The sequence below is a fragment of the Perissodus microlepis genome, chromosome 6 (assembly GCF_051167445.1).
Source record: "Perissodus microlepis isolate ML-2025 ecotype Zambia chromosome 6, ASM5116744v1, whole genome shotgun sequence".
In the NCBI taxonomy this organism is placed as follows: domain Eukaryota; kingdom Metazoa; phylum Chordata; class Actinopteri; order Cichliformes; family Cichlidae; genus Perissodus; species Perissodus microlepis.
Genome location: NC_140466.1, coordinates 31691462 through 31715964, shown reverse-complemented (window position 1 = coordinate 31715964; position 24503 = coordinate 31691462). Strand labels below are relative to the sequence as shown.

Here is a 24503-nt window from a genome sequence, read left to right as displayed (position 1 = left end):
TTTTACGACTTTTACGTCAATTGCAACTTGGCAACATAAGGATACCGACTTCCGCAGGGAAACCTTCAAAATAAAATTTTCCCACGCCATATATATTAATAAATGAAACGCTGTGTCTTAGAATTTAGTGGAAATTCGTGATTTGAGTGGATTCCCACGTAGAATATCGCTATATCATGATAAATACGAGGCTGAATGACTATCAAAACACGAATAGTTTATTTTTAAAATTTAAAATCAGATGCTTTCCGGTACGAGTTCATTCCATCAGTCCAGCTTGATTATTAAACTTCAAGCTGTTTCGATTCGGAAAAGCGACTCGCCGCTCGAGTCGCAATCAGAGAGGAGAGAGGCACGACGGGAGAGAACAACCTGATCCAGCGGATGAACGAGCGTGCGAGCGCCCGGAGGAGGAACAGACACGCAGGAGACATAAAAGAGCCGCTATTAACGAGAAACACGCTCGGGTTTTGCAGTGAGATAAACCGCGCTGGGATAAGAACAATCTGACTTTTATTTCACAGCAGAGTCCAGAGAATTACGCGCGACGCGCAAGTCCAAGGTGAACCAACTTTTACGCACGGACCTTTGGAGATGTGGGGCTCAAAATGTTACCATGAAGTTGCACCATTGTTACATTTAACTGCAGTTTTGGAGCGAGAACTTGCGATTTAATCAGTTTTACTGGATTTTTTTTTCTTATCCAGAAAGTGGACGAATCGAACACCTTGGCACACGCGCACGAATCTTTTTATTTACATATTTGGAGGACGTTATTTGGACTGTCTTTTGCATTACATGCTGATATAACAGGAACTGTGTTGCTGCATTTTTTGTTGTTTCCCAACACCCGGCGTTACGCACTTAGCGCACTGTAAGGTACCCTTGACGTCTCCCGAGTTTTCTAAAAAAGCGGTATGGACAGAGTCAGACGTCTAGCCTGCGCGTGAGTCACCGTGAGCAAACATTTGGACAAGCGGCGCTTGTAGGCAGTGACACATTTTGGGATATTTAACAGTGCGTGCTTTGCACCAGAGGTCAGCACACAACACCGGGAGGACGCTCGGTGCAGCCGGGGGATTGGACACCGAAGTGCTAAATGCCCAGCCGGTCGCTTGCGGCTCCTCTGGCTGGGCGGAAACATGAGGTCCTGGGTCCTGGTGCTGGCTGCGCTTTTGGCGGCCCGTCTCCGGCTCGGCAGCGCTGAGGTAAGACTGTGGGACGTGCTGGTAAATATTTACGAGAGGACACAGGCTAAGAATTAATATAGTCGCACTGTTGATTTAAGGATGATGGAGGTAGTAAGACCGAGGTGATCTGTCTTGAAAAGCAACCACAACAAAATTAATTTTGATTTAAGATTGGTATTTTATATTTGTAGCAAAACTTTTGTCCGTTTTTTTTAATTTAAAGGCTTAAACATTATGTCTGCGTGGGAAAAATGGTTGGCTTTAGGGTCACCCGTGAGACATCCAGGACACACTGAGAAGCCTGCAAAAGGTCATGAGTTTGAAACCATTAGCACGTAGATGTTTTGGATGGGACTGGCAGGGATATCTTTCTTATTCTGATCGTTACTAACCTGAGAATACAGTTTTCCAAAGGTAGGATCTAATATCAGTGAACACAACCGTCAACACAGTTGTGAGTTCATGTTCAGACTCTGATATGTCACATAGTGAGCCAACGTGAATTCTTGACTTGTGAGTATGTGTTTGACATATATTACTCCCTGAGGTGATTCTGCGAACGGTTGGTGGATGTTTCCTGTTACACATTATGGGCCAAGTAAAAGAGAAAATGTACAGTTTGTGTGTTTATATGGGTGAACCTGTGCACGAGTCTGTTCAATTACCTCTGTGCCTCTGCAGCTTGTGCATTATCTACTTCTCTGTCTGTCACGTTTTGAGAAGGTCATATTCCCGATGTATTGAGAGTAACAGTGTCACAGAGAGAGCGGGGAAGCCAGGTTGAGGGTGGGCCTTGGCTAGTGGCCCAGCATCAGGAGTTATACCAGTCTAAAGAGCTGGAGCCAAAATCCATCCATCAACATAGCTGTTGTTTTTGTTGTCATGGCAAATACACCAAGGGCCTCTGCTGCCACACCTTTAAAATCATCTTTCTATGGAATTGATTCTTTAAGGCATTTTTCCAGCTGCTATGTATATCTCTGCGAACAGAAATGCATAGTTGGCCAAATAAAGACTGTACATGTATAATTACAGTAAAAAAAACCAAAACATAATGTGTAAATATCTTATACATATGTAGTAGTTGTAATTGTTTGGACTTGCTGTGGACCACTTTAGCACATAATCATGATCACAAGAATATTTAACCAGCTGGGACTTCCCTTACGAGATGGTGCACAAGTGTTTCGCAGTGTCATTCATTTGTTTCCCTGGAGCCCTGGAAAAAAATAATCCACATCTAAATCACAAAAAATGTTGGCACCTTCTAAACACCCCCGTGAGTGTTATTTGAGTAAGGTCAAGCTACATTTTTAGCTCTGCTTAAACTCAACGATTAAGTTGATACAAGAAATATAGTGTCACAGTTAACATGCCAAAAGATCTAGCCCAGTGTTGCATGAATGTCACACTTAGTCGTGTTAACACTTCTATTCAGGATAGCCTCCTACATGGTGAGCTCTGTCCAAGGCAACTCAGTACATGCATATATGCAGTATATACATTGTTTGCGTTGTAACACCGTTGAGGTGAATGAAAGTGTGACTAGACCTTAGTTGACCTGAAATTTTGTGTGATCTCCTTTTTACCAATCTCAGGTTCTCTTCCTCAAAACCACATCATCCTGTAAGGGTTGGAACCAACAAATGGAGTCTTCCTTTATACACTTAGAACATTTACTCTGAATAAACGAAGGCTTCAGTGTTGCACAGTTCACCTTTGACAGTGTGCTACTGCTTCAGAGGTTCAGTAACTTCACTGTGTTGAACCCAAGTACGGTGGGAGTTAGATTTGTGGCCCCTAGATTGTAGGCCAGCACACTTGGGTTTATTAGCATTATGAATTTACTTGTTAAGTCAGTGTATCTCTCAGTGTTTGGCCCACTCGTTACAAAATGAAGTCTTTGGCTGTCTTAGTTTGGTCACATCTGTTGGTGGAAAACACCACTCACACGCAGGTAATCCAGCTACATCGTGACATTGCAGGTTGATGTTATCAGTTAAACCCCAAATCTTTATTTTAATTTATGCGGCAAGAACTGTTTTTTCTGCCTGCTGTTAAAGGGTAATGCAGTCAAACTGTCACTTCTTTTGCATCATCATGCATGAAACAGGTACAAGTGTGAATGCACACACAGAGTTGTTACATTTCATTTTTTAAAAATCCATTTAAATGGAACTGGAGTCAAATACACAAAAGCCCCCACGCATCAGGTCAGAACTTAATTCTTTCATCTTCTGCCGTTCAAATCACAGATGCTGATTGGTGGCTCCTGAACAGGTTGTTGTCTGACTATTGTCTCTGCGGGCGAGCGGGGATGATTTGCTGCTGCTGCCTGTCGGCTTGATCCATTTTACATAAGAACAACAACTAATCTGCCAGGGATTTCATGGACTTTGTGTCCCGTGTAGTGGTGTGTGTATTTCTGTGGTGTGTGTGCACATCTGGATACGTGACCGGGCGTAGCTGTGTATGTGTTAGCGGACATATGTGCTTGTGTTTTTTTGTATTTGTGTGTACTGCAGAGGGGTTATGCCTCTGAGTGAGTGCATGTGTGTCAAATAGAAAAAGTGCAGTGGCACATAAGAGTATTTGTTTGTAAGCCTGTGCAGTTCATTTTTAGAGAAAAGTCAGTCTTATGTAATGCAGAATGAAAATGAAAAACAATGGAAATATTGTAGACTGTATATAAAAGATGACAGTAGCCACTGCGATGCCGCCGTTGTTTTGTGGGCTACCATTGGAGGGTTCACTTCTAGCTTTTTAATATGATTGCATTAAAACCAGCTCTAATATAGTTTAGTTTACTTTTGCAGTATTTTTTAATTTGGTGATGCTTTCTTAAGTTACAGTGTTTTGACCTCTCAGGGCCACCGTAATAATAATATATTGATCCCTGTGGGGAAATGCCTCTCTGCATTTCACACAGTGAAGCAATGGGCAGCCACCAATCTAGCACCCGGGGAGCAATGTGCAGGGACAGTACCTTACTCAGGGATACCTCAGGGTAGCCATTCAGTGGATTTGAATCCCTGACCTTCTGATCATGGGGCCACTGCTCTACCTACTGAGCAATCCCATAAAGATAAAAAAGAAGTTAATAAAATAGCAGTCAGGCTTTTACTTTGAAACAGGTTACTAGCCCCTTACATACTGAAGACTTATCCTGAGTGGTTGAAGTCTATTATTATTTTTTATTATTTTTATCATTAATTCAACTGTATTTGGAGTGAAATGTTTAAAATTGCTTGGGCAAAACTGTCAGGCCAAAATCCAAACAAGACTACTGAGACAAAGAGAAGCAGCAGCTCACAAGTGAGGAGCTGAGAGGAAAGACGATCTCTCAATTTTGTTTGACAAGTGACTAAATGGCTAATTAAGTTATTATTTCCACCTTTCGGTTACTGTGCAAATAATGTGTGTGTAGAAGAACTCCCTTGAGTTTTCAGTGCGCTTTGATTAATTTATTACGCAACGTGCAAATACAAGATTCACTTAAAAGCCGCCAAATTATAGAAGTGGCACTTGCTGTAATTGTCAGACTTGTGTGGCTGCAGTCACTTTGTTCACATCTCCTCCTCCTTCTTATTCTATCCATCTCAGCTCATCTCTTCTCCCGCCCGTCCGCTTCCCTTTGTCCTCATGTTGGCTCTCCATCCATCATCCGTACCCTCATCTCTGCAGTCATGGTTGGATTGTGTGTGTGTGTGTGTGTGTGTGTGTTGGGTGGCGGTCATGATCTTTGTATTCAGCTTGTTTGTATATTTGTGCGTAAGTGAGAGAGTTCCCACTGTTGTCTTCAAGTCTATCAGTTTATGCAGTAGTAAGTTGGCAGTCTGCCTCATCTTTGATAAAAGGAGGCATGTGTTGTGATACCACAGTGTGATTATGAGTCAGTAGTCACAGATATAGATTTGCTGTTATTTTGTGTTTATTTTTTTCCAGGGTCTGTACTTCTGATTATGTGTGTGTGTGTGTGTGTGTGTGTGTGTGTGTGTGTGTGTGTGAGAGAGAGAGCAGTCAGCTGGCCCCATAATTACATTCCATTACACTTCGCCTTTCTCCTCAAACATTCCATGCAAACTCTTTGCCTTCCAGGCTTCCTCACAGGCCCCATGCAGTGTGTTATCACGAATGTGTGTATGACCTCCTCGCAGACCGTGACATCCTATATACGCTTATTTTAACCCATAAGCTCAGCCACACACACTCAGCAGAAAATAGATTTGTATAAGCCAGGATATTTAATTTATTGTGCTGAGCGATTTGAGCGATTTTCTGCTCAAACCACTGTTTTTAACTTGTCCTCTCATTCGTGTTCCTTATTTTTATAACCAGGGGGTTGTTGCATGTCCAAGTGAGAAACTATTCCCTGTCTCACTGCTCAGCTCTCTAATTTCTCTGTGAGTGTTTGTGCCTGCATGTGTTTGTGTGCATTTGCAATTAGCACTAGGGCTGTAATGAGAGCTTCTTGCATAGTGGAAACAGCCTGTGTGAGTGCAAGTTTGTGGCAGTGTTCGCTGGACAAATTTGGCAGACAGTTAAGTGGTTAAGCATCTGTACATAAATGGGAAAAGAGGGGGCGAGGTTGCGTGTGTAAGAGACTGTGAGTATGTGTATGTGTGTTTGCTTAACTAGGTCAGCCAATGGCTCGTGAAAGTCATCCAGGTGTCCTGAGCCATCAACGCCCACAAAGCAGACAGAAGGAGACAAAAGAACAGAAAGCTAGTCGGGGAAATGAACGTATAGGAGGCTATGAAATGATGATAAAAGAAATCATTCTGGATCAGACAGAGGATAGACTTTAAACAGGTGATCATCCTAAGGAAAACATTGATTTTAATTTTAATTCAGTTGTATTTATATAACGCCAAATCACAACATTAGTCACCTCAGGGAGCTTTATATTGTAAAGACCCTACAATAATACAGACAAAACCCCCTATTATGAAGCACTTGGTGACAGTGGGAAGGAAAAACTCCTTTTTAACAGGAAGAAGCATGTTGCAGATCCCAGCTCAGAGAGGGGAAGCCACCGGCTGTGACCGGTTGGGGGTGAGGAGAAGGAGATGTTACACTGACTAATTTATTTATTCTTAGAGTGTATACAGTCATATCTGTCAGCTCATCTGAGAGACAGTGTTGGTATATTCATGACAAACGGGGAGTCTTTTTGGCAACAAAGAAGCAAACAAATAAAAACCACAGTGATCACTGAGCCTACTGTCATCAGGTAGTTTGAGAGGGAGCTAGGCCACTGCACTGCCTCTTAGCTTTGTTTTGAAGCTTTAGAAAATCTTGTCCACTGATGGTAGGCTTGGATTTGGCTAATTGCAGGTTCAGCAGTCCAGCAGGGCCTTACCTGGGAGGGTAGGGTTTCAATTGCTTGTTAAGTCTGTATTGACTTATTTTTAGCCTGCATGAAGCACATGTAAAACATGTAAAGGCTAAGAAGGTGAAAGATGGAGATGGAAGGTTCTTTATTGTGATGGTAGATATGGACTGATTCTTGTGTGGTGCTCTTCTACTCTTTTATACAACGTCTCTCATAAACACACACATTCATACAAGGATTCTTTGTCTGTGTCCAAGTGCTTTCTATCAAACGTTCACACTCCGGTGAACAACTCAGGATTCAGTATCTTGCGTAAGGATACTTTAGGACGTTGACTGGAGGAGCCAGTCGAGCCACCAACCTTCTAATTAACAGATGAGCTGCTCTGCCTCTTCTAGATGTCTGCAGCATTAACACAGCTGTTCCAGACTTGCAAATCAAATATAATCAGAGTGAAGATCTGAATCTTTGCACTTGTGTGTGTGGAAAAACCTAACACGGGTGCTCCTAACAACATTAATGATGCTTCTCCTCAATTTAGGTGCAGAATTTTAACTGAAAATGGCTGCTTTGAAATGTAGAACGGAATAAAGCAGAGAGGGTGCACACTGATGATGCCCCTTGAGTGCACCTCATCAGAAAGATCGGTTTACTGTTAAAATCATAAGAAACGTCTCAAGTTTGGGGACCTTTGCATTTGCAAATAAGCTTCACAAAACCATAGGAGACACATTGAGAAATTGGACAGTAAATCTGTAAAGACACAAGTCTGGTTTTACATAAAACTCACCTGACTAGCTGTGTCAGGAGAGATCCTGATCGTGATGACTGCTGCAGTTGAAGTGTTCACGGGAGATAAAACGGATAATATAAACATGTTTACGGCCACACATTTTTTCATCATCATTAAAGAGACAGTATCTACTTCGCTGCTTTCATTTTCCCGTCTCTCTCTGAGAGTTATCCACATGATCATAACACTGCCTGATTTGTTTTGGCATTTTTCTGGCATGTGACACTATGAAGTGTTATTCCAACTGCTTGGAGATAGCGCGAACTTAGAGCCAACCACAGCAAAATGTGCCAATGACTTTTGAGTCATCCGCCTTTGATCTCGATAAAGAAACCACAAGGGTCTGCCCTTAAAAACAGCGACGCTAAATCCGTAATGAAATCGTGCAGTACTTTTCATCAAAACTTCATTCATTATTACATGACTTCTCTCTCTCTCTATTTTTTTTATTTTTTTTTCGAGTGATAATGAGATTTCTTGCATAACTTAAAGGATATTTTTCATTCCTTTTTGTGTTGTTTTACCACACAAACTTCATGGTTTAGGCTGGTGGACTGCAACTGAACTAAAAGAACAAAAATGGTCAGGATTGATTCAGAGAAAAGGGGAAAATAGTCCTTGTGGGTAAACGGCCAAGGAGGGAGCAACAAACACCAATCACAACCATCATTTCCTTTGATGGAGGAAGCGAAAGTGGAGCAAATTTCAACTGGAGATCAAGGACTGAGATATTGTACGCCAGCCCTCGTGTCTCTCTCAATCCGCCAGCGCACAATTCTGTCTAGTTGTGTAACTGTTGTGATACATTTGCAACTGTCTTCTGCTGTTTCATGCACGTCAATCCTCTTCCTCATTTGGCATTGTGGGAAATAATCACCCAAATTAATCGAAGATCTTTAAAACACAGCGAGCCCGTGTATTCATGGTGTATATGTGTGGTGCTGTTTTCCCGTGAATGCATTCTTTCCTCTACAAAGAGGACACTCCCTGCCTCCTGTGTAAAATAATAACTGTGCCACAGTTCAGGGTCAGGCTCTTGGACTTGAAACCCAGACTAGACCTGCATTTCCTTCCCAAACAAGACATGTAGCTAATTGCAATTCAAGATTGACTTTAGCCCTCGAACAGCCAATAAAGTTCTTGTGCTGGTGTTGGAGTCGTGCAGGTTTTGTGACAAGGCATTTGACACCAGCTTTGTTTCACTAGCAAAATATCCACGCTGCTAATTGAGAAGGGAAAAGGGGCAGTTTAGGTTTGACTTGTAGAGCTATCTCCTGATAGGCAAACATACAAAGTGAGAAAAAACTGCCTTAAAGCAGATATCATAGTTTGTTTACAGATCCTGGGGAGTACTTCTTTGTATAACTTTATATGAACATATGAAGCACCATTTCCCTTACCTAAACATGCCTCAACCTTTAGCAAAGTATGTGACAAGAAGGACGATGTATTTGGTGTGGAAGTCCTGATTGGGACACACATCAGTTAAGTTTCCCATGATGCACTGCGTGTTTCTTCTTGACTCACCTCTTTTCATTCTCCGTGAGTTTATACACTACTCTGCATTTAGTCATTAGTTTTTTATCATTCATCTCTGGCTCTCTTCCACATGGTTCTGCCAGAGGTTTCTTCCTGTTAAAAGGGATTTTTTCCTTCCCACTGTCACAAGGTGCCTGCTCACTCTGGGGTTATCTGTTGTTGGGGTTTCGTCTCTCTTTTGGGTATTGAATTGAACAGGATGCAATGTCACTTTGATTAGCGGCTTGGTAATCTTGCGTATCAAAGTCACTTTGAGAAAGATGCTGAAATTCAAAAACCTCCATGTATCCATGTGTGTTCTATTTGCTGTAGGGCTTACCTCACAATAGAAGTCGTTTCCAAGCAAATTATTATGATTTACTACAAATGCTTGTGTTTGTCTCAACAGGGCGATCCACTCCCTTCATCTCTGGTCGACCTGGTGAGGAACTCTCCCATCTCCTCTGTGGAAGACCTGAAGCTACTTCTGCAGGAGGAGACCGATGCAATAGGTACTAATGACCACAATGCACACATGCACACACGCACACACGCACATATACAGAAAGTAATAAGACTGACGTGGAGGAGGTAAGCATTTGGGTGTACCCACAGAGCAGTTTGATGACAAGAGGAAAGATGGGAGGAGAGAGTAGCAGTGACCTTGTGTGTTTGACAAACTGAAAAGGAGAGAGAGAGAGAGAGAGAAGCCTTCAACACAAGGTCACTACATTGTTCTCCTGCTCTGGATTCCTCTCTTGATTTTGAGTTATGGATGTTTGTATAACAGACACAGACCTCCCCCGCTATGCCTGCACCCTCAAACAGTCCAAACTAAGTTGCCCACAAATGCGCACCAGCGGGTGATTAAAAAATTAATTATAGTCTTACCCTTTAGAGGACTCAAGTCACAGATACATATATTAATAGAAAGACTTTTGATCATTCCATAATGCATAAATAAAGCAGTGACATAACGTCAACCACAGAGAGGAACCAGCAATGGGAAGGATGCTCAGAAACAGGACACGAGGAAGTGACTCAAAGTTTGTTTTTATGGCAGATCAAACTATTTTTTCCCTTTTTTGGCTGAAGCCAGTGATTTTTTGAGTTTTAGTTTTATCAAGATTCTGAGATGACAAAGTACAAATGACTCATTTTACTGCTTATTTTTATTTTCTTTTTTTAAGCAATGCCAGTGTTCAAATTTAATTGTTCAGCATCTTAAATTCTGTCATGACTCAGTGGATGTTGGAACTCTGCTTCAGGTCTATCTTATTTAAGTTTGCTTTGTTCCAAACTTGAATCACTGAATTTTTCTCTGGTACTACTGAATGGTTAACGTTTGGGCTTTTTCCTGCACAAATAGGGTACAAAAGTTGTTTGACATCTTCAGAATGAGTGACGTAAGCCTGAGCTGTACTTTGTATTTAGTGCAAATTATCCATTAAACTTTTATTGTGTATTGATAAATACAATACACAATAATAAACAATAATGCTGTGTTTAAAATCAATGAGGCAAAGAGTTGAACAGTTGAAGACTGCTGTATGATGTGAAACTGGCGTAAACACCATCATGTGAAATGCTATTGTTACCATTCTTTTTGTTAGCTAAAATGCTAGCAAGGCTAGTATTGTTACTGTTAGCATTTAGGCACACGTTCATTAGCATTATGCTATGCTCAGAAATATATTTTTCTCAGTTTTGCATTTTCCATTTTCTCTGCAGAAGAGTTTCTTGTTATCGCTGAGTAAATATATGTACTCACGTTAATAAAAACATGAAAGTCTTGGCCCTCAGAAAGAGATTTAACATGAAATAAAATGCTATCAGAATTAGCAGAATGAGCTATACAGCCTGCTGATTAGCCAGCTAGCAAAAATTAAATGAGTCAGATATTAATATATGAATGAGGACAACAAGATTCAGCTCTCCAATCCAATTAGAAACAGACAAATATTCAGATAAAATGAGAAATTAGCTTCTGAGAACCTAACGATCTGCTCTGTGTCTGAACCAGGCAATTAATTTGTGCTGCCAAATAGCACTTCATACATTAATGTACTGCACGTAGACACACGGAGTAGCCACATGCAATCTATACCCAGGGATATAATTAGGGCTTAGAGGGTAGAGTGTGAAATGACGACATATGTGAGAGTGCAAACATACGCTCACAGTTCCATGCATGAGCTATATTTAACTGCTCATATCTTGCCTCAACAGTATTCTTGACAGCAGCGAGACAAATTGTAGCAGAAAATAGCCTAATTGTTTTAGTGGAGGAAAAAAATGGCTTCCTTTGTGTAGTGAACAATGAGTTTGGCTAAAAACTGCCCTAACGGACTTGCATGTTATACAGGGTTTCTGTTGCCTGTGCTTGCTTAATTTTACCCAAGACTGCTATTAAGTTCACTGCTAACTCTCATCCTTTGATCCCCTCTCCTTTCTTCTCTTGTAGAAGAGGAAGAGGACGTGCATGATATTCTCCCAAAAGGCACCCATGGTCGCTACATTAGAAGTCTTGGTAAGTTTCTGCATCTACCTTTTTATCCCTCAAAATCATTAATTTATTTATTTTTAATTTTTTTTTCCTTGTATGCTAGTTCTACTATAACTCACAAATTCATCCTTGCCCTTGCCTCTCTTCTCTCCTAACAGTGGAGGCGCAGCCAGCCCAGCAGGCGGCCTGTAAAGTGCGAACAGAGGTGATGGAAGTAACGAGGTCTATGCTAGATCGCCGCAATGCCAACTTCTTATTGTGGCCGCCATGTGTGGAGGTGCAGCGGTGTTCAGGTTGCTGCAACAGTCCACGGATGGAGTGTGTCCCTATAGTCACCTCCACCAGATACCTACAGGTATGCAGATCATGCAGCTCCCATTAATGACTTCAGGGAGTAACTGAGAGGTTACTGAGAGTGGTTAATATTGTCTAATATATGGTTTTGGATGCACATTTACAGAATTATATAACATATTAGCCAGTTTAAAGGAGTACAAAGGCTAAAAGCTTGCCTAAGGTCTGAGTTGTGATTTTTATTTGATTGCCTGAAGTGACTTAGACTGACATTGTTAATTTATTTGCAACCTGAGTCTATGCACGACGCTTAAAGAACAGGTAAATCAACATTTTTTTCTTTTTAAAAAGAGAAAACAAGTCTTGACTAGGATCCATCAAATAGCCTGGAAATGCTAACGTGTCTGAAAGTGTCAACAGCAATTAGAGCTCTTTGCTACTCATTCAAAAACTTCCTCAATACAAATACAGAGATAATTTCATAGTTTAGTTCTGTATTTCTGATTTTTTTTTAAATCACAATCAGTTGTGCTAATTTTGTGATCTTTTTCCACTTTTTTTTGCCAGGTGATAAAGATACAGTACATTAACAAGAAGCCCCATTATGAAAAACCCATCATCCCAGTGGAAGATCACGTCAGCTGCAGGTGCCAGAGCCTGTCCTCCTTTTCCTCCTCATCTGTTCCCTCTAACCCCATTCCTCCTCCACCTCCCCCACAACAGCCGCCACTGTCCTCCCACGTTCCCCGGCTCGTTCAGCCCCCTTCACCCAAGACTCAGACCTCCAAGGCCGACCTCCATCGCCACGATGACCTAAAGTACAACCAGCAGCATTACGGTCCTGAAGAGCGTGAGCCGGCGGTGAGGCAGTGGCAGCATGGCAGTTACACCCAGCTTGTACACTGGACCCAGCCCAGGGTGCATCAGATACCCCAGCCTGGGTTGCCCAGGCCGGTCAGCAGCTGGCCATCTGAAGCGAGGGCGGAGCACAGTGTCATGGGAAGTACACAGCAAGTGGGGCACGGGAGTGGGTTTGAAGGGAGCAGGGAGGAAAGTGGTGTGCATACATCACACAGTGGGGGCCAAGTGCATCATCCCGATCACACAAAGAGGCAGCAACAGTTGTTAGAGCATCAGCAAAGGCATCAGCATCAGCATCATCATCATCATCAGTCACATTATCCACAGCAGTACAACCACGGAGCAACGGAGGACCGAGAGCTGAGAACGCAGTATCGCCTCGACACTCCCCAGTCAGACAGTGCCTCACCCCCTGCCAGCCAAACCGAGCCACCCAAATTTGAAGAAACCTCCACCCTTCCATTAACAACCATTCAGAAAGACTTTGTGACCAGCCAAAAAAGTATAGAGGTCACAAATCACAAACAGGCTGAGACTGAAACAGCCAGTCAAAAAGAAGGGAACGAGAGGGAGGAAAGTGGCTCAGCCAACAGCGGGGACTCGGCCACCACAGAGCTGGCCAATCAGGGGAAGAAAAAAGACTCTAATGTGACCGGTGAGGACGGTCGCTTAACAGAGGCAGAAAGGAGGCAGAAACTTCTGGAGCTGGTACAGAGAGAACCGAATGAGCAGACTCATCTTCATCCGCTTCATCCTCACCAGAGACCAAAGCCAACTACATTTAAAACAGGTACTGTTCAAATATGTGTGTATGTGTCTGTGCCTGTGTGTGTGTCTGTCTGTGTGTGTGTGTGTGTGTATAAACAGCATTTTTGAAAACTGAATTAAAAAACCAAATTGTTTTTTAATACATTTTTAAGTGGAAGGTGTGAAAAGCAAACTCACTGCTGGACAGATTTTTGGATACACACCACCACCCTGGATGTGTGGATTGTACTCAGTGTTAACAATCATCTTAGTTTTTACTGGAAAGACATATCTTGCTCTGTTTTTTCATATTTTGCACCTTTAAGGAACGTGGTCAGGATCCACATTAAAATCTAGCCGGCTCTTTCTTTACTCGTGTTCCACCGCTCCAGCAAGTTGCATGCAATTTGACAGTCAAGCAAACAAATGCCACCTGTCACACAACTCCACTGTAAGTTTTACCTCGTGCGCGTTCCCAGGCAGGAAGCAGCTCAGAGTACATGTATGACTAAACAACATGGCCACATGTGTCCTGCCATTCTTCCTCAATCCCCTGAGAGCTCTGCAGTCAGAAGGCTGAACTTCTGACTGTGGGAAAACCTGCAGGCAGCCACAGGCTTTGTTACACAGGCTTCAAAGTTATCTGGTGCCCTGCAGGGTACAATTGGAGCCACTGCACAATTTCTATACCATGTGTTAATTCTTTGCTTCACTTACTTGTGCAAGAAAAGGTTCTGTGTTCAAACTTGGCCAAACAACTGCAGAAAAAAGTTGACTCATTCTGTTTCTACTGCCTGTTTTATCTCTTCCAGCTTCATCTACGGCGGCTCCCATTTCGCCTTCAGCCCGTAAACCTCCGTTTCGTCCCGCTTCACCACGCCGCAGGAGGAAGAACCGCAAACGCATCAGCAAAGCAGCCATTAGAGCTATGATCATGTAAACCTGCGAGGTAAGATCAAGGAGACAGACAGGGTTAAGGGTTAAGAGAGAGGTGAATATAAAGCTTTGTAGAAGGGACAATATTGTTTAACGTGAGGGTGGTAATCTGTGCACTGGTACTTGGAAGTCTTAAATGGATGCTGAATGGATGCTGGGATCGCTGATAAAATAATTGAGCCATTGTCTGTGAAGGTTCTCAGTCATCCAGGTCATCGTAGTCTAAGGAGCTTGGAAAGAAAAGCGTCTGGTCTTCTTTTTTAAATGGCTTGAAGACGTTTCACCTCTCATCCGAGAAGCTTCTTCGGTTCTAGGGTCAAATGGTGGAGAGACCCAGATTTAACCCCTGTGGGAGTATTCCCCCTTGGCTCATGTGATTAGGTAGAGGATCATTAGGGGGTCCTATTCCCCCTCCTGGGGGAATACTCCCACAGGGGTTAAATCTGGGTCTCTCCACCATTTGACCCTAGAACTGAAGAAGCTTCTCGGATGAAACGTGAAACGTCTTCAAGACTAATTGAGCCATTATTTTAATTACTAGTGTTAATATTTTGTTCGATAAAACGCTAAATGTAAAAATTCTGAAATCCATCTGCCACTGCTGGGTTCTGTCAGTAATTAGCAATACAGGAATTTGTCCATATTTAGTCTTCAGAGTTTTGTGGCAGCCAGCATTTAAATTCAAGATTCAAGTATTACATTTCGCTGCGTGTTATACTTGTATAACTATGCATGTGACGAATAAAGAATCTTGAATCAGCAGCAGGCTTCAAAAGCTAATACGCAGAAACAACAAAACATAAATTTGGTAAAAGTAAGGGCAAACCTATTATGTAGGGATATGCAATGTACCCTGTAACCCAAGGGTTATTAGGTAAATATTATATCAGTGTAGACAAAAAGCTGACAGTGAACGTATGTGACTTATCCGACTTTTCTTTTGCCTTTCTAACAGGAAGATTTCAGCCAGAAACATTGCTCCAAAGGAATGTGGAAACACCAGAAGAATGGGTTTCTTAAACGTTGGACAGTCCGGACTGTGTGGACAGAGCTGAGGGTGCAAACAGTGCTGCTGTTTTCAATGGACGGCTTCACACGGAGTCACCTGCTCCAGAGATGCCGCGGCCCATCCAGCGTTAAGGATTTTATAAAAGTGCAATCATATGAACTCTGTGGACCAGAGGGTGTTTGACACACTGGATTTTATTTGGTTGAACCACAAGTCCACAAGTCTGGACTGATGAGTGGAAGTGAGTGAGGTGCTGAAACAGAGTCGACTCTTTTTGCAGTTTGCAGCCATTGATTGGCGACTGTAACACCTTTCACTTCAACCTTGTGGTTCATCAGATGGAGAACCCGACTTGGACTTGGAAGTTAAGTGTTTGGGTCTCAATTTGAGACTGGAGACGTGGAGAACTGGATTTTTACACTGGGGTGATAACTGGAAACTGCAGAGTGCAGCTCAGGCCTCAATGCCAAACCTTACTCTTATCCTAAAACGTCTAAAGTTATCTAACACTGGAGTAGCTGTACACTGACCATACAACACTGACTTTAGAGAAGTGCTCTACCGTGTACTGTAGCTAAATATACTGGAAAATATCGATAACCTGCTCATTTTGTACTACTGCCAGATCAAAATGGAATGGAATAACAGCTAAATGCCTGCTTAGATAACCTGCTATGAATATCCACATTAAAGCAAGTCTTAAAGACCTGGCCTGTTAGAGATCGCTGTGAGCCAGTTATAGCCAACACTGTATTGTATAAATGCTTTTAGAAAATGATCTCCACGGGGAAAAAAAGAAAAACTTTATTTCTTAACTTATTTAAAAAAGGGGGGGATGTGAAATCCTCTGGTTCTCAAGTGTAATTATTGTTGTTTGAGATTATAATTATTGGTTGTACAACTGTTACTGTAATGAATGTTATTTTTAATATAAAATAAAAATATTGAATGAATATTTTGTTTTCACTTGACTGTTCATGCATGCTTGAGTCTCTAAATGGAGGTGAACGCATGCCTAATACAAGTGCACGTTCACGTGCATGTTCAGCTGTGTGCATGCGCCAATAAATCAGACCGAACCGATAATCTTCACCCTATGACTGCACGTCCTGCAGCTCTGTCATGCAAAGCAAGGTAGGGGTCAGCAGAAATGTCTGGTTGCTATAGCAACTCATGGACGGCCATGTCAACAGAGGAGTATCGTATGGTGAAAGAGAGACGAGGGAGGGAGGGTGTCAGTGCAGGAATGGCCAGAAGATGAACGACAAGGGAGGGAGCGGGTGAGGGCTCAGCTGGGGGTGGAGTGGAGCAGAAATGGCATCCGAGAAAAAACAAGAAGAGAGAAGGAGCTGGAATGCAAACAGAAAAAAATTTGAGTAGTAAAACAATCAACTCATTGAAATATACAGTTGTGAAACTATAGCAAGTAGAGACAGCAACATGGAAACTCGTTATGATTTAAGAAAGAGAAGCAGTTTAAATGTCATTCTCTTGTGTAACGGGGGTTTCCCCCTGCAAAGCTAATTCGGTCAGCAGATTCTCTTCTTTAAGGACGATGACTCAGCATGTCCTTTACCAGGACCTGACATGTATAAACACTTCATAATAGCTCACATGTGGCAAATTTGCCTTGGAGATGGGCTGCAAATCTAAGCTTGAAGATTACCGTGCTTAGCTATATTTAGTATAGTAACAAACAAGATATTGCATGTTTTTTTGTAAAATCTTAGGAGAAAGGCTAAGGAGTCTTTCCACTTTCTCTAGAACATTCCCACATAAACCAGAGGGTGTACCTCGGTCATTGCAACCAGGAAAGTTCTTAATTGAGTTCCAACACAAAGGCCCACTTCCAGACTGGCCCCTACATACCTCCCACTCAATCATGTAGTGTAACTCTGTGGTTTCACACTTGTAGCTCTGGAGGGTCTCTTAGGTAAGGAGCAGGGTGAAACAACACAAGACTTCACTTTCTCTGACAGAAACAGAAACTCAGTCAGTGTCTCCTACAGTATTATAAAACTAGAAGATGGATCTTCATTGATCTAAGGGAAAAAACATCTGTTCAGTTTCACTTTCATTCTCACATGTTCTCTTTTCACCTTTCTTACTGTTTCGTAGCAATCCTTATAAGAAAAGCAAACATTGCTGTGTATATTTAAATATATTTGTGCTGCATTTAATGCAGCATCAAATGTTCCTCATTACTCCTTTGTGTAATGAGGAACAGAAGCACAATGCCGATCGACTGAGATTTGCCAGAACACCCAACCTTGCTAGTCTGTTACTGGTGCCCTATTGCAGTGCTATCCAAAGATACCCTGAGCGCTGTTAGTTATGTTGAATCCTGAGACACTGTGCTGGTGTTGTGGCCTTGGGTTTTTTCTTTTGTTTGTGTTTTTTTTTTTTTTTTTTTTTACAATGGGTGGCCTCATGTGACCAGAGTGCTCAAGTAGTTTTAAAGTCCAGTTAAAGGCATTTATTTTCCCCCAGTCTGAATCGTCTGGGACATTATGTGTTGGTGTATCTTGCACTACCCAAATAGCATCCAAGAGCCCCCTGATCACTAGAGTAAAATCAGTCATGTGAGATGAGGAGAGAGCAATGGTCTGTGGTCACCACCTGTACCACCTCTTGTTGTTGCTGATTGATTGATGGACTTATGCTTCTTAATTGGCCAGGTTCGCTTAAGATTTATTAGCAGTGGACAAAAACCAGGCGTTACACCTTCAAAGAACATCATTAGTAAACAGCCACCAAATCAATAAAGACTCAGGCTTTATAACTCACTCCCATTCAAGGCTAGTAGGTTACTTAATGTGGCAGACATGCCATGTAAATGTGGAGGAGTGAGATGGTGTAGGGCCTTGTTTGGATGTGGGCCATAGACAGCAAATGCTGCACTGAGCGGAAGCAATAGCATGTTTGTTCCTCGACTGAGACGAGTAAAATGAAGACAATGGTTTTTCTGAGAAACAGATAAGGAGTTGTGGATGCTGATGTTCTCCCATCCACCCTTCATGCTCAAAAACAACCTGTGAGAAGAAGCAAACAAAATAACAAAGCAGAAAAAAAATGCGGCTCAAGCACACATAAATAAGAAGGTGCAAGGTGCCATTATTTATGTGTTAATACTCCTTCATTCTTACAAATTCAGACAAACATGTTGTGAACTATGACTTGGCAACAAATAAAGTCTTATAATGCTCAGAAATCAGTCATGTTGGTTATAAAGTTTACTCTTTTCTTGCAGGATAATACTTGCGTTGGGTTGCACTTTGATATTGATTTACATAATGTGGACTCTAACTTTTATCGGCTGTCACTCTACTTTCCAAGGTAATTGCTCTGTTCTCGGAGTACAGTGGCAGAAAATCAATAGTGGGAGCAGCAAAAGCAGTCAGACAGTTAGAAAGGGCACCAAGATGCCATGCTCTCAAAGTTTGTAATTTCACTTGGTGAGTACTATGATATTGTTAGTGACAGGAATGAAAATAAGCCCTGTGCTCTAATAGGCAAGACTCGTCCTTTAGACTCATTGATTACCTCTCATTCTCCTGTCCTGAGGTGATCTTTAATGGACAACAGTTTCTCAGTGATTTTGCTGACAGCACTCTTTCAACACCCACTGGATGGTGTCAAGAACAGACATGGTCATCAGGATAAAATTCAGTTTTCTTTTTTTTTTCTTAGTTCCTCTAAAGTTCCCATTTTTTAATGACTTTCTCCAAACTACATACATTTACTTCACCTCTTCTTTCTTCTAAAACATGACATTTCCAGTTTTGTTGTAATGATTTAGTTCTGTTCTCTTCTCAAAGTCATGACCCCGTGGTTTGGTCCAGCAGCCAACAGGCATCTAGGTGCGATGTTGTGTGGTAGAGAGAACCAGTGAGGGTGAGCCAAAGTTCAGCCGGGTCACCGGGGCCAGATAGACTCTCTGCTGCCGGTGCGCTCTGATGTGTGTACGCACACGCAGGACCGGGCATGTGCGCGTGGCCGCCTGCCATGCCTGCGGTGTCCCTCTGACGACTGTGTGTGACTATGTTCATGTGTTGTGAAACAAATGGAGAGTGTGTCTCCTCGCACGATGTCCCCATGCTAGCGGCTTAATGAGCCGGTAGCTGGCAGCCAATCACGGTCACCGGCAACCTCCGAGGTCGCACCAAGGCGTCATGTGTAAACAGCGCAGCGGTCACTCCCACGTTTGACACACTCCTGACAAGATGCGCGCACGCACACACACACACTTTATCTAGAGGTCACGGTGGTTAGGGCACAGTTTTAGCAGATAAACATGCACAGATGATTACATGCAGACAGTATACACACGAGCAGACACACCTTCCTGACACACCACTATGTGTGTTTGCGTTGTGTGCGCCATTACTGTATCTGAGGCGAGAAGGGACACAGACAGCAGGTTTCATTGCATGTGACTCAGAGAGAGTCTGTCCTAGCTGACTGCACTTGCTAAAAAGATTTACACACATTTGTTTGTGTATAAATATCTACAGGAAGAGTGTTTAACCTCGAATGCCCACACTCTTTCATGGCATGCATTTTCATTTCTCTTTGCTATTTAGGCTGATTGGGACCTGATGAATGTAAAAACAAAGAATTAGTGATGGTTTTTTTTTTTGTTTTTTTGTTTTTTTACCTGATTTTGGTTTCTGAGAAAAATTAGATCCACATATGAGGACATTCGCTTTAAGTTTCGATAGAAGAGTGGCAGTATAACCTCCTTGTAAGCGGATATCAGGCCCTTGTAGAGGGCCTCCTACAGATATGTAGGAGTATATACATATCTGTAGCGCGAGGAGAGGAGAAATTAAAGACACACACAAAAAAACTAACAAAAGAAATCAGCTTTTTAAAAAAAAGAAAAAGAAAAAAAGAAACTCCCCTGAAATGCACAGGCTGAATGAGGGGAATACACAAACCAGTACATCAGGGAGTCTGCTTGCTTGCAGTAAAATTAACAGTAAATATCTGTGGGCTGTGGAAAAGGGTAGCTGTGTGTAATTTTATTCAGAATGTGGAATATAAACAAACAAGTTATGCAACTTTTACACGATGAAAGTAAATACACGATGGTGATTATCTGGGTCACTCTTCTCTGCCTGACCAAAATTCAGGACAGTAAAAACTTCGCTCCCATGATCGCTGAAGTTTCACATGATATTTTCATTCCCAGGAAGTCAAAAGTTGCTGTTTTGTCAAAGCTGCTTGCTTAAATATGCATAAGGCAAACCAAACCTAGTAGTTTTTAGCATCTAAACCTAGGTAGTGAAGAGAGTGAAACAGTAGGTGAAACAGTTTCTTGGGTGACATTCTTGTGATACCAATTATGTCATGACAATTATCACTCTGACACAGGGTTTATATTATGCTCTATATTTTATGCTAGCAGACAGCAGTCCAGGGACTTCTGTGTGCAGACAGCTCTGTTGCCAAAGGGGGCAGTGTACAAAACATGTGGTACACTGGTCTGTGGGGCACTCGTGCTTGTGTTGTTGTTGGTCCATCAGCCAGCCACAGAGAAGAGCAAAGTTAGAACATACAAATACATTTCCTGTAAACTCTGCTGTCACTCCATTTCCTTTTCCAATCAGCATTTCACAGATGCACACTGATCACACTGATTCACACATGCCATCTGTGCTGTCAGGATCTTTGATGATGTAAATTGTAAATTGTGCTTGAGACCCCACTTTGTAACCCGACGTGCACCTCCTTGGAAATGTCACTATACATTGCGTGTAGTGATTGGCCTATTCAGTACCATCAGTGCCTCCTAAACTCATCCAGTTAAAATTTTCACAACAGTTTAAGAATAGAAAAAAAATGACCATTGCTCAATACAACTACTAACACATGCCAGCAAATTCCTGGAGAGAAATTGCTGAAACCATCAGAATGGTTGTGAGGGAAAGAAGTGAAAACATTTGAGAATTTAGTTTGCCACAAAAAGAGAAATAGTGGGGACCCAGGAGGAAAAAAAACTCCCAGCATTTTCTTTGATTCTATTGTGGTTAGCATTGCATATAAAACACTTGCATAATGCACAAGGTTGACTCCTGGCGAGTGCATTGGCCACTTGCGTAGATCATATCTGGCTCTACAAAGATTTACTGCAGAAGTCTAAATCAGCCATAAGCATGGGATTATACTATCTTGTGTACATGCACGTGGACAGCTGTGGACGGCAGATTTCCTAGTCCACTTGGAGGAGGCATGGGTAGCTTTCTGCTGTTGCACTGTGGCATCTTTGTGGTTTCCTTTATCATTATTTGTATATCATATTTGTAATGGTACCTTCATCAAGGTACCATTACAAAGGTACATCTCCTGTTTGTCTCTGTGATGACAGCATCTGACTGAATAGCAGCATCTGACCTTTGAAATTCATACAGTTTGCCAAATGATCAAGCTTTATTTAAGCTGGCAGCAATAACATTACGCTTTTAGTCATGTCAGTCTATTGAAAATAAACTCAAACAACTGAAATTAAACAGGTAAAGGTGCATTTAAGGATTCAAAGCTTAAACAGTTATCCCTAAAGGACCAATAGCAAGAATTACAGGAATGACAGCAGAAGTAATGTGAAGGAGTGCTTGATACACTGTTTCTCCTACATCCTGGCAGTGATTTGGGTTATTTCGCAGCAGACAGATGTCAGGATTTCAGGGAAGAAGAAGGAGGAGATGTCATCTGCTCACAATGATGTAACAACAGTTAATTGGGTGCTGTTTTGAATTTGCATTGTTTACTTGCAAAACACATCCTGTGAGTGATCATCATAAGAACTCTGATTTAGTTTGTTCGTCAGGCAGATTTTCAGTAAACGGCAGGTCAGAAATTTTTGCTCAGTCTGCCTCTCATTGTGACAGACTGTGTCAATATTATCTGTCTGTCCCAATGGGGAAGTGAATCTCCCTCAATCCGTTTGTTTCACTCTCTGGAGGAAATTCAGATGACCACCCCACCCCAGAGTCTGCACACACACACAGTCTCCTTCTTCCCTCTGCCACAATAGTGTTGTCAAGTGGGGAGAGTGAGTTTGTATGGGCTGAGCTGGTAGTTTGGTCTCCTTGTTGTTTGCTGTGAGGGTGTTGTGGCTCCATGTGCGGCCTTGTCTAACACCACCAGCCACCCACCCACACACACACTTTGTCCTCAGTCCACCCTCTGTCTGAGACCACACACATGCACATCAATGTGCGCATTATTCTGAAAATGCATTTTTAAGTTTAACAAGGCAACAAAACACGTCCTGGCTTTGCTATGGACACAAACTGAGGAGCTGAATGTGACTGGAGGAAAGCCCCAACACATAATCTTCTCTAGTTTTAATCATTCCAGCTATTTGCATTGTGCCAAGCTTCCTGTTAAGGGGATTTTCGTGTCATTTGAAAGTGAAGTTTCCAGTCTGGCTTTCAGTTGTTAAACTGCAGCCACTAAACAACAATTAGCCCCACACTTTTAAATACTTATTAATTTAGTTCCAAGTCTTACCAGGTAAAATTGAGCTCCTGTGCTTTCAGTGGTGTAAGTTGTAAGACAGTCAGGTTGCACAGACATGCAGCCCAGAACAAGTGTATTAAGTGTGTCATTCTAACTCTTGACATAAACATTCCTGGTTGGGTTTTAAACAGAGCTGAGCAAGGCTGAAACATCCACACAGGACAGAACCAACAGTGTCATGATCCCAACAAAGATCATGACAAGCCTTAGACCTGATCACGTAATTTGAACATACTTCTTAAAACTGCCTGCTTGGTAGAGCTGACAATGACCTGGGAGGACGCAGTTGAAGAGGCCCAGGAATACAAGAGCCTGAAGTATGCTGAACTAGTAGCTGATGCAGAGAAAAGTGCATGGAAAGCCAGATTTTGTCCATTTCAGGTTGGCGGCAGAGGACTTGAGGGCAAGTCAACTATTAGGCTGATGAAGGACGTAGGCGTTCAAGGAAAAGCTCATTGGTAAACCTCCTACTAAATTTGCGAACAGCCTATTAGTTGACTTTGGAGACAGCACCTGGGCCCAAATAAGGGGGGGGCGGGGGGGGGCACACCTGGGACACCAGATGTTGCTAATGAGGACTCTGGAGGTATTGTGGGCCTATCATCGAAACACCTATGAAGCATGGTGCCCACCTAATGACCCAATTAACTCCCGGATAACGTAGGCTATAAGGCACAGGTGTCGAACTCCAGGCCTCGAGGGCTGGTGTCCTGCAGGTTTTAGTTGTGTCTTTGATCCAACACAGCTGATTTAAATGGCTAAATTACCTCCTCAACATTCCTTGAAGTTCTCCAGAAGCCTGGTAATCAACTAATCATTTGATTCAGGTGTGCTGAAACAGGGTGATGTCTAAAACCTGCAGGACACTGGCCATCGAGGCCTGGAGTTGGACACCCCTGCTATAAGGAATTGGACAGGCTAGGCCAGGGGTGGGCAATCTCAGTCCACGAGGGCCAGTGTCCCTGCAGGTTTTAGATCTCACCTTGGGTCAACACACCTGAATCACATGATTAGTTCGTTATCAGGCCTCTGGAGAACTTCAGGACATGTTGAGGAGCTAATTTAGCCATTTAAATCAGCTGTGTTGGTTCGAGGACACATCTAAAACCTGCAGGGACACCGGCCCTTGTGGACTGAGATTGCCCACCCCTGGGCTAGGCTTATAAGAGAACTACAACATCTTTAGTAATAGCTTACTAATAATGAAGTAAGGTATCCTTGGAAAAACCCATCTTTTCCAAAACAGCAGCTGTAAGTCAACTTGGTTTAGGGTCACAATTAAGACCAATTTACCACTCAGGAAATTTCACATTTGTGATATGATGAAAAGCTCAATTCTAACCAATACTTTGGAACAGACTATTAATTGAACAACATCCTTTTGTAGCAGGAGGCACCCAAATGACCTCACTTTCTAAAAATGTACAAACTCAAAATATCAGGCCCTCCCAAAGACTGCACAAATATGTCCAAAGTCTTGTGCTCCATATTTGTCATCATTCTAATTCTTTATACAATGGCTTGGTATTCGGTTTTCCCGCACATCCTCTTGCACAGTTTCCTGTTATTATCTTACAAAGAGCTGAAGTCATACTTACAGGACTGTACATATCTGTGAGAGAGAAAATCAATAGAGTAAGAGTGTTTTCTCCAAAATTTGTCTGTCCATTTCAAACTAGCTGTTCTCTTCTACATCATGTCTGCACAAATCAGTCATTTCAGGGTGGATGTATAAGGTGTCTTTTTTCCCCCTTGGTCCACTGAGAAATTAACTTTCCTGCACAGAGAAC

General features: G+C 42.3%; 1 protein-coding gene across 1 annotated transcript; it reads left to right on the top strand.

The window, feature by feature from the left end:
* The first annotated feature begins 313 nt into the window (after positions 1–313).
* Positions 314–16142, top strand: pdgfba (platelet derived growth factor subunit Ba). Its single transcript, XM_084932004.1, has 7 exons — positions 314–1208; positions 9246–9348; positions 11301–11366; positions 11501–11697; positions 12204–13287; positions 14057–14193; positions 15136–16142. Exons 1-6 carry the CDS (start codon positions 1143–1145, stop codon positions 14182–14184), a joined length of 1644 nt encoding a protein of 547 aa, XP_084788130.1. The 5' UTR covers positions 314–1142; the 3' UTR covers positions 14185–14193; positions 15136–16142.
* Positions 16143–24503: the final 8361 nt, after the last annotated feature.

Excerpts from the sequence above, each read along its gene's own strand:
- pdgfba (XM_084932004.1), top strand. The coding sequence starts at position 1,143 with ATGAGGTCCTGGGTCCTGGTGCTGGCTGCGCTTTTGGCGGCCCGTCTC. Across the intron at positions 1,209-9,245 it reads TCCGGCTCGGCAGCGCTGAG|GGCGATCCACTCCCTTCATC; the intron begins GTAAGACTGTGG and ends TTGTCTCAACAG. Across the intron at positions 9,349-11,300 it reads GGAGGAGACCGATGCAATAG|AAGAGGAAGAGGACGTGCAT; the intron begins GTACTAATGACC and ends CTTCTCTTGTAG.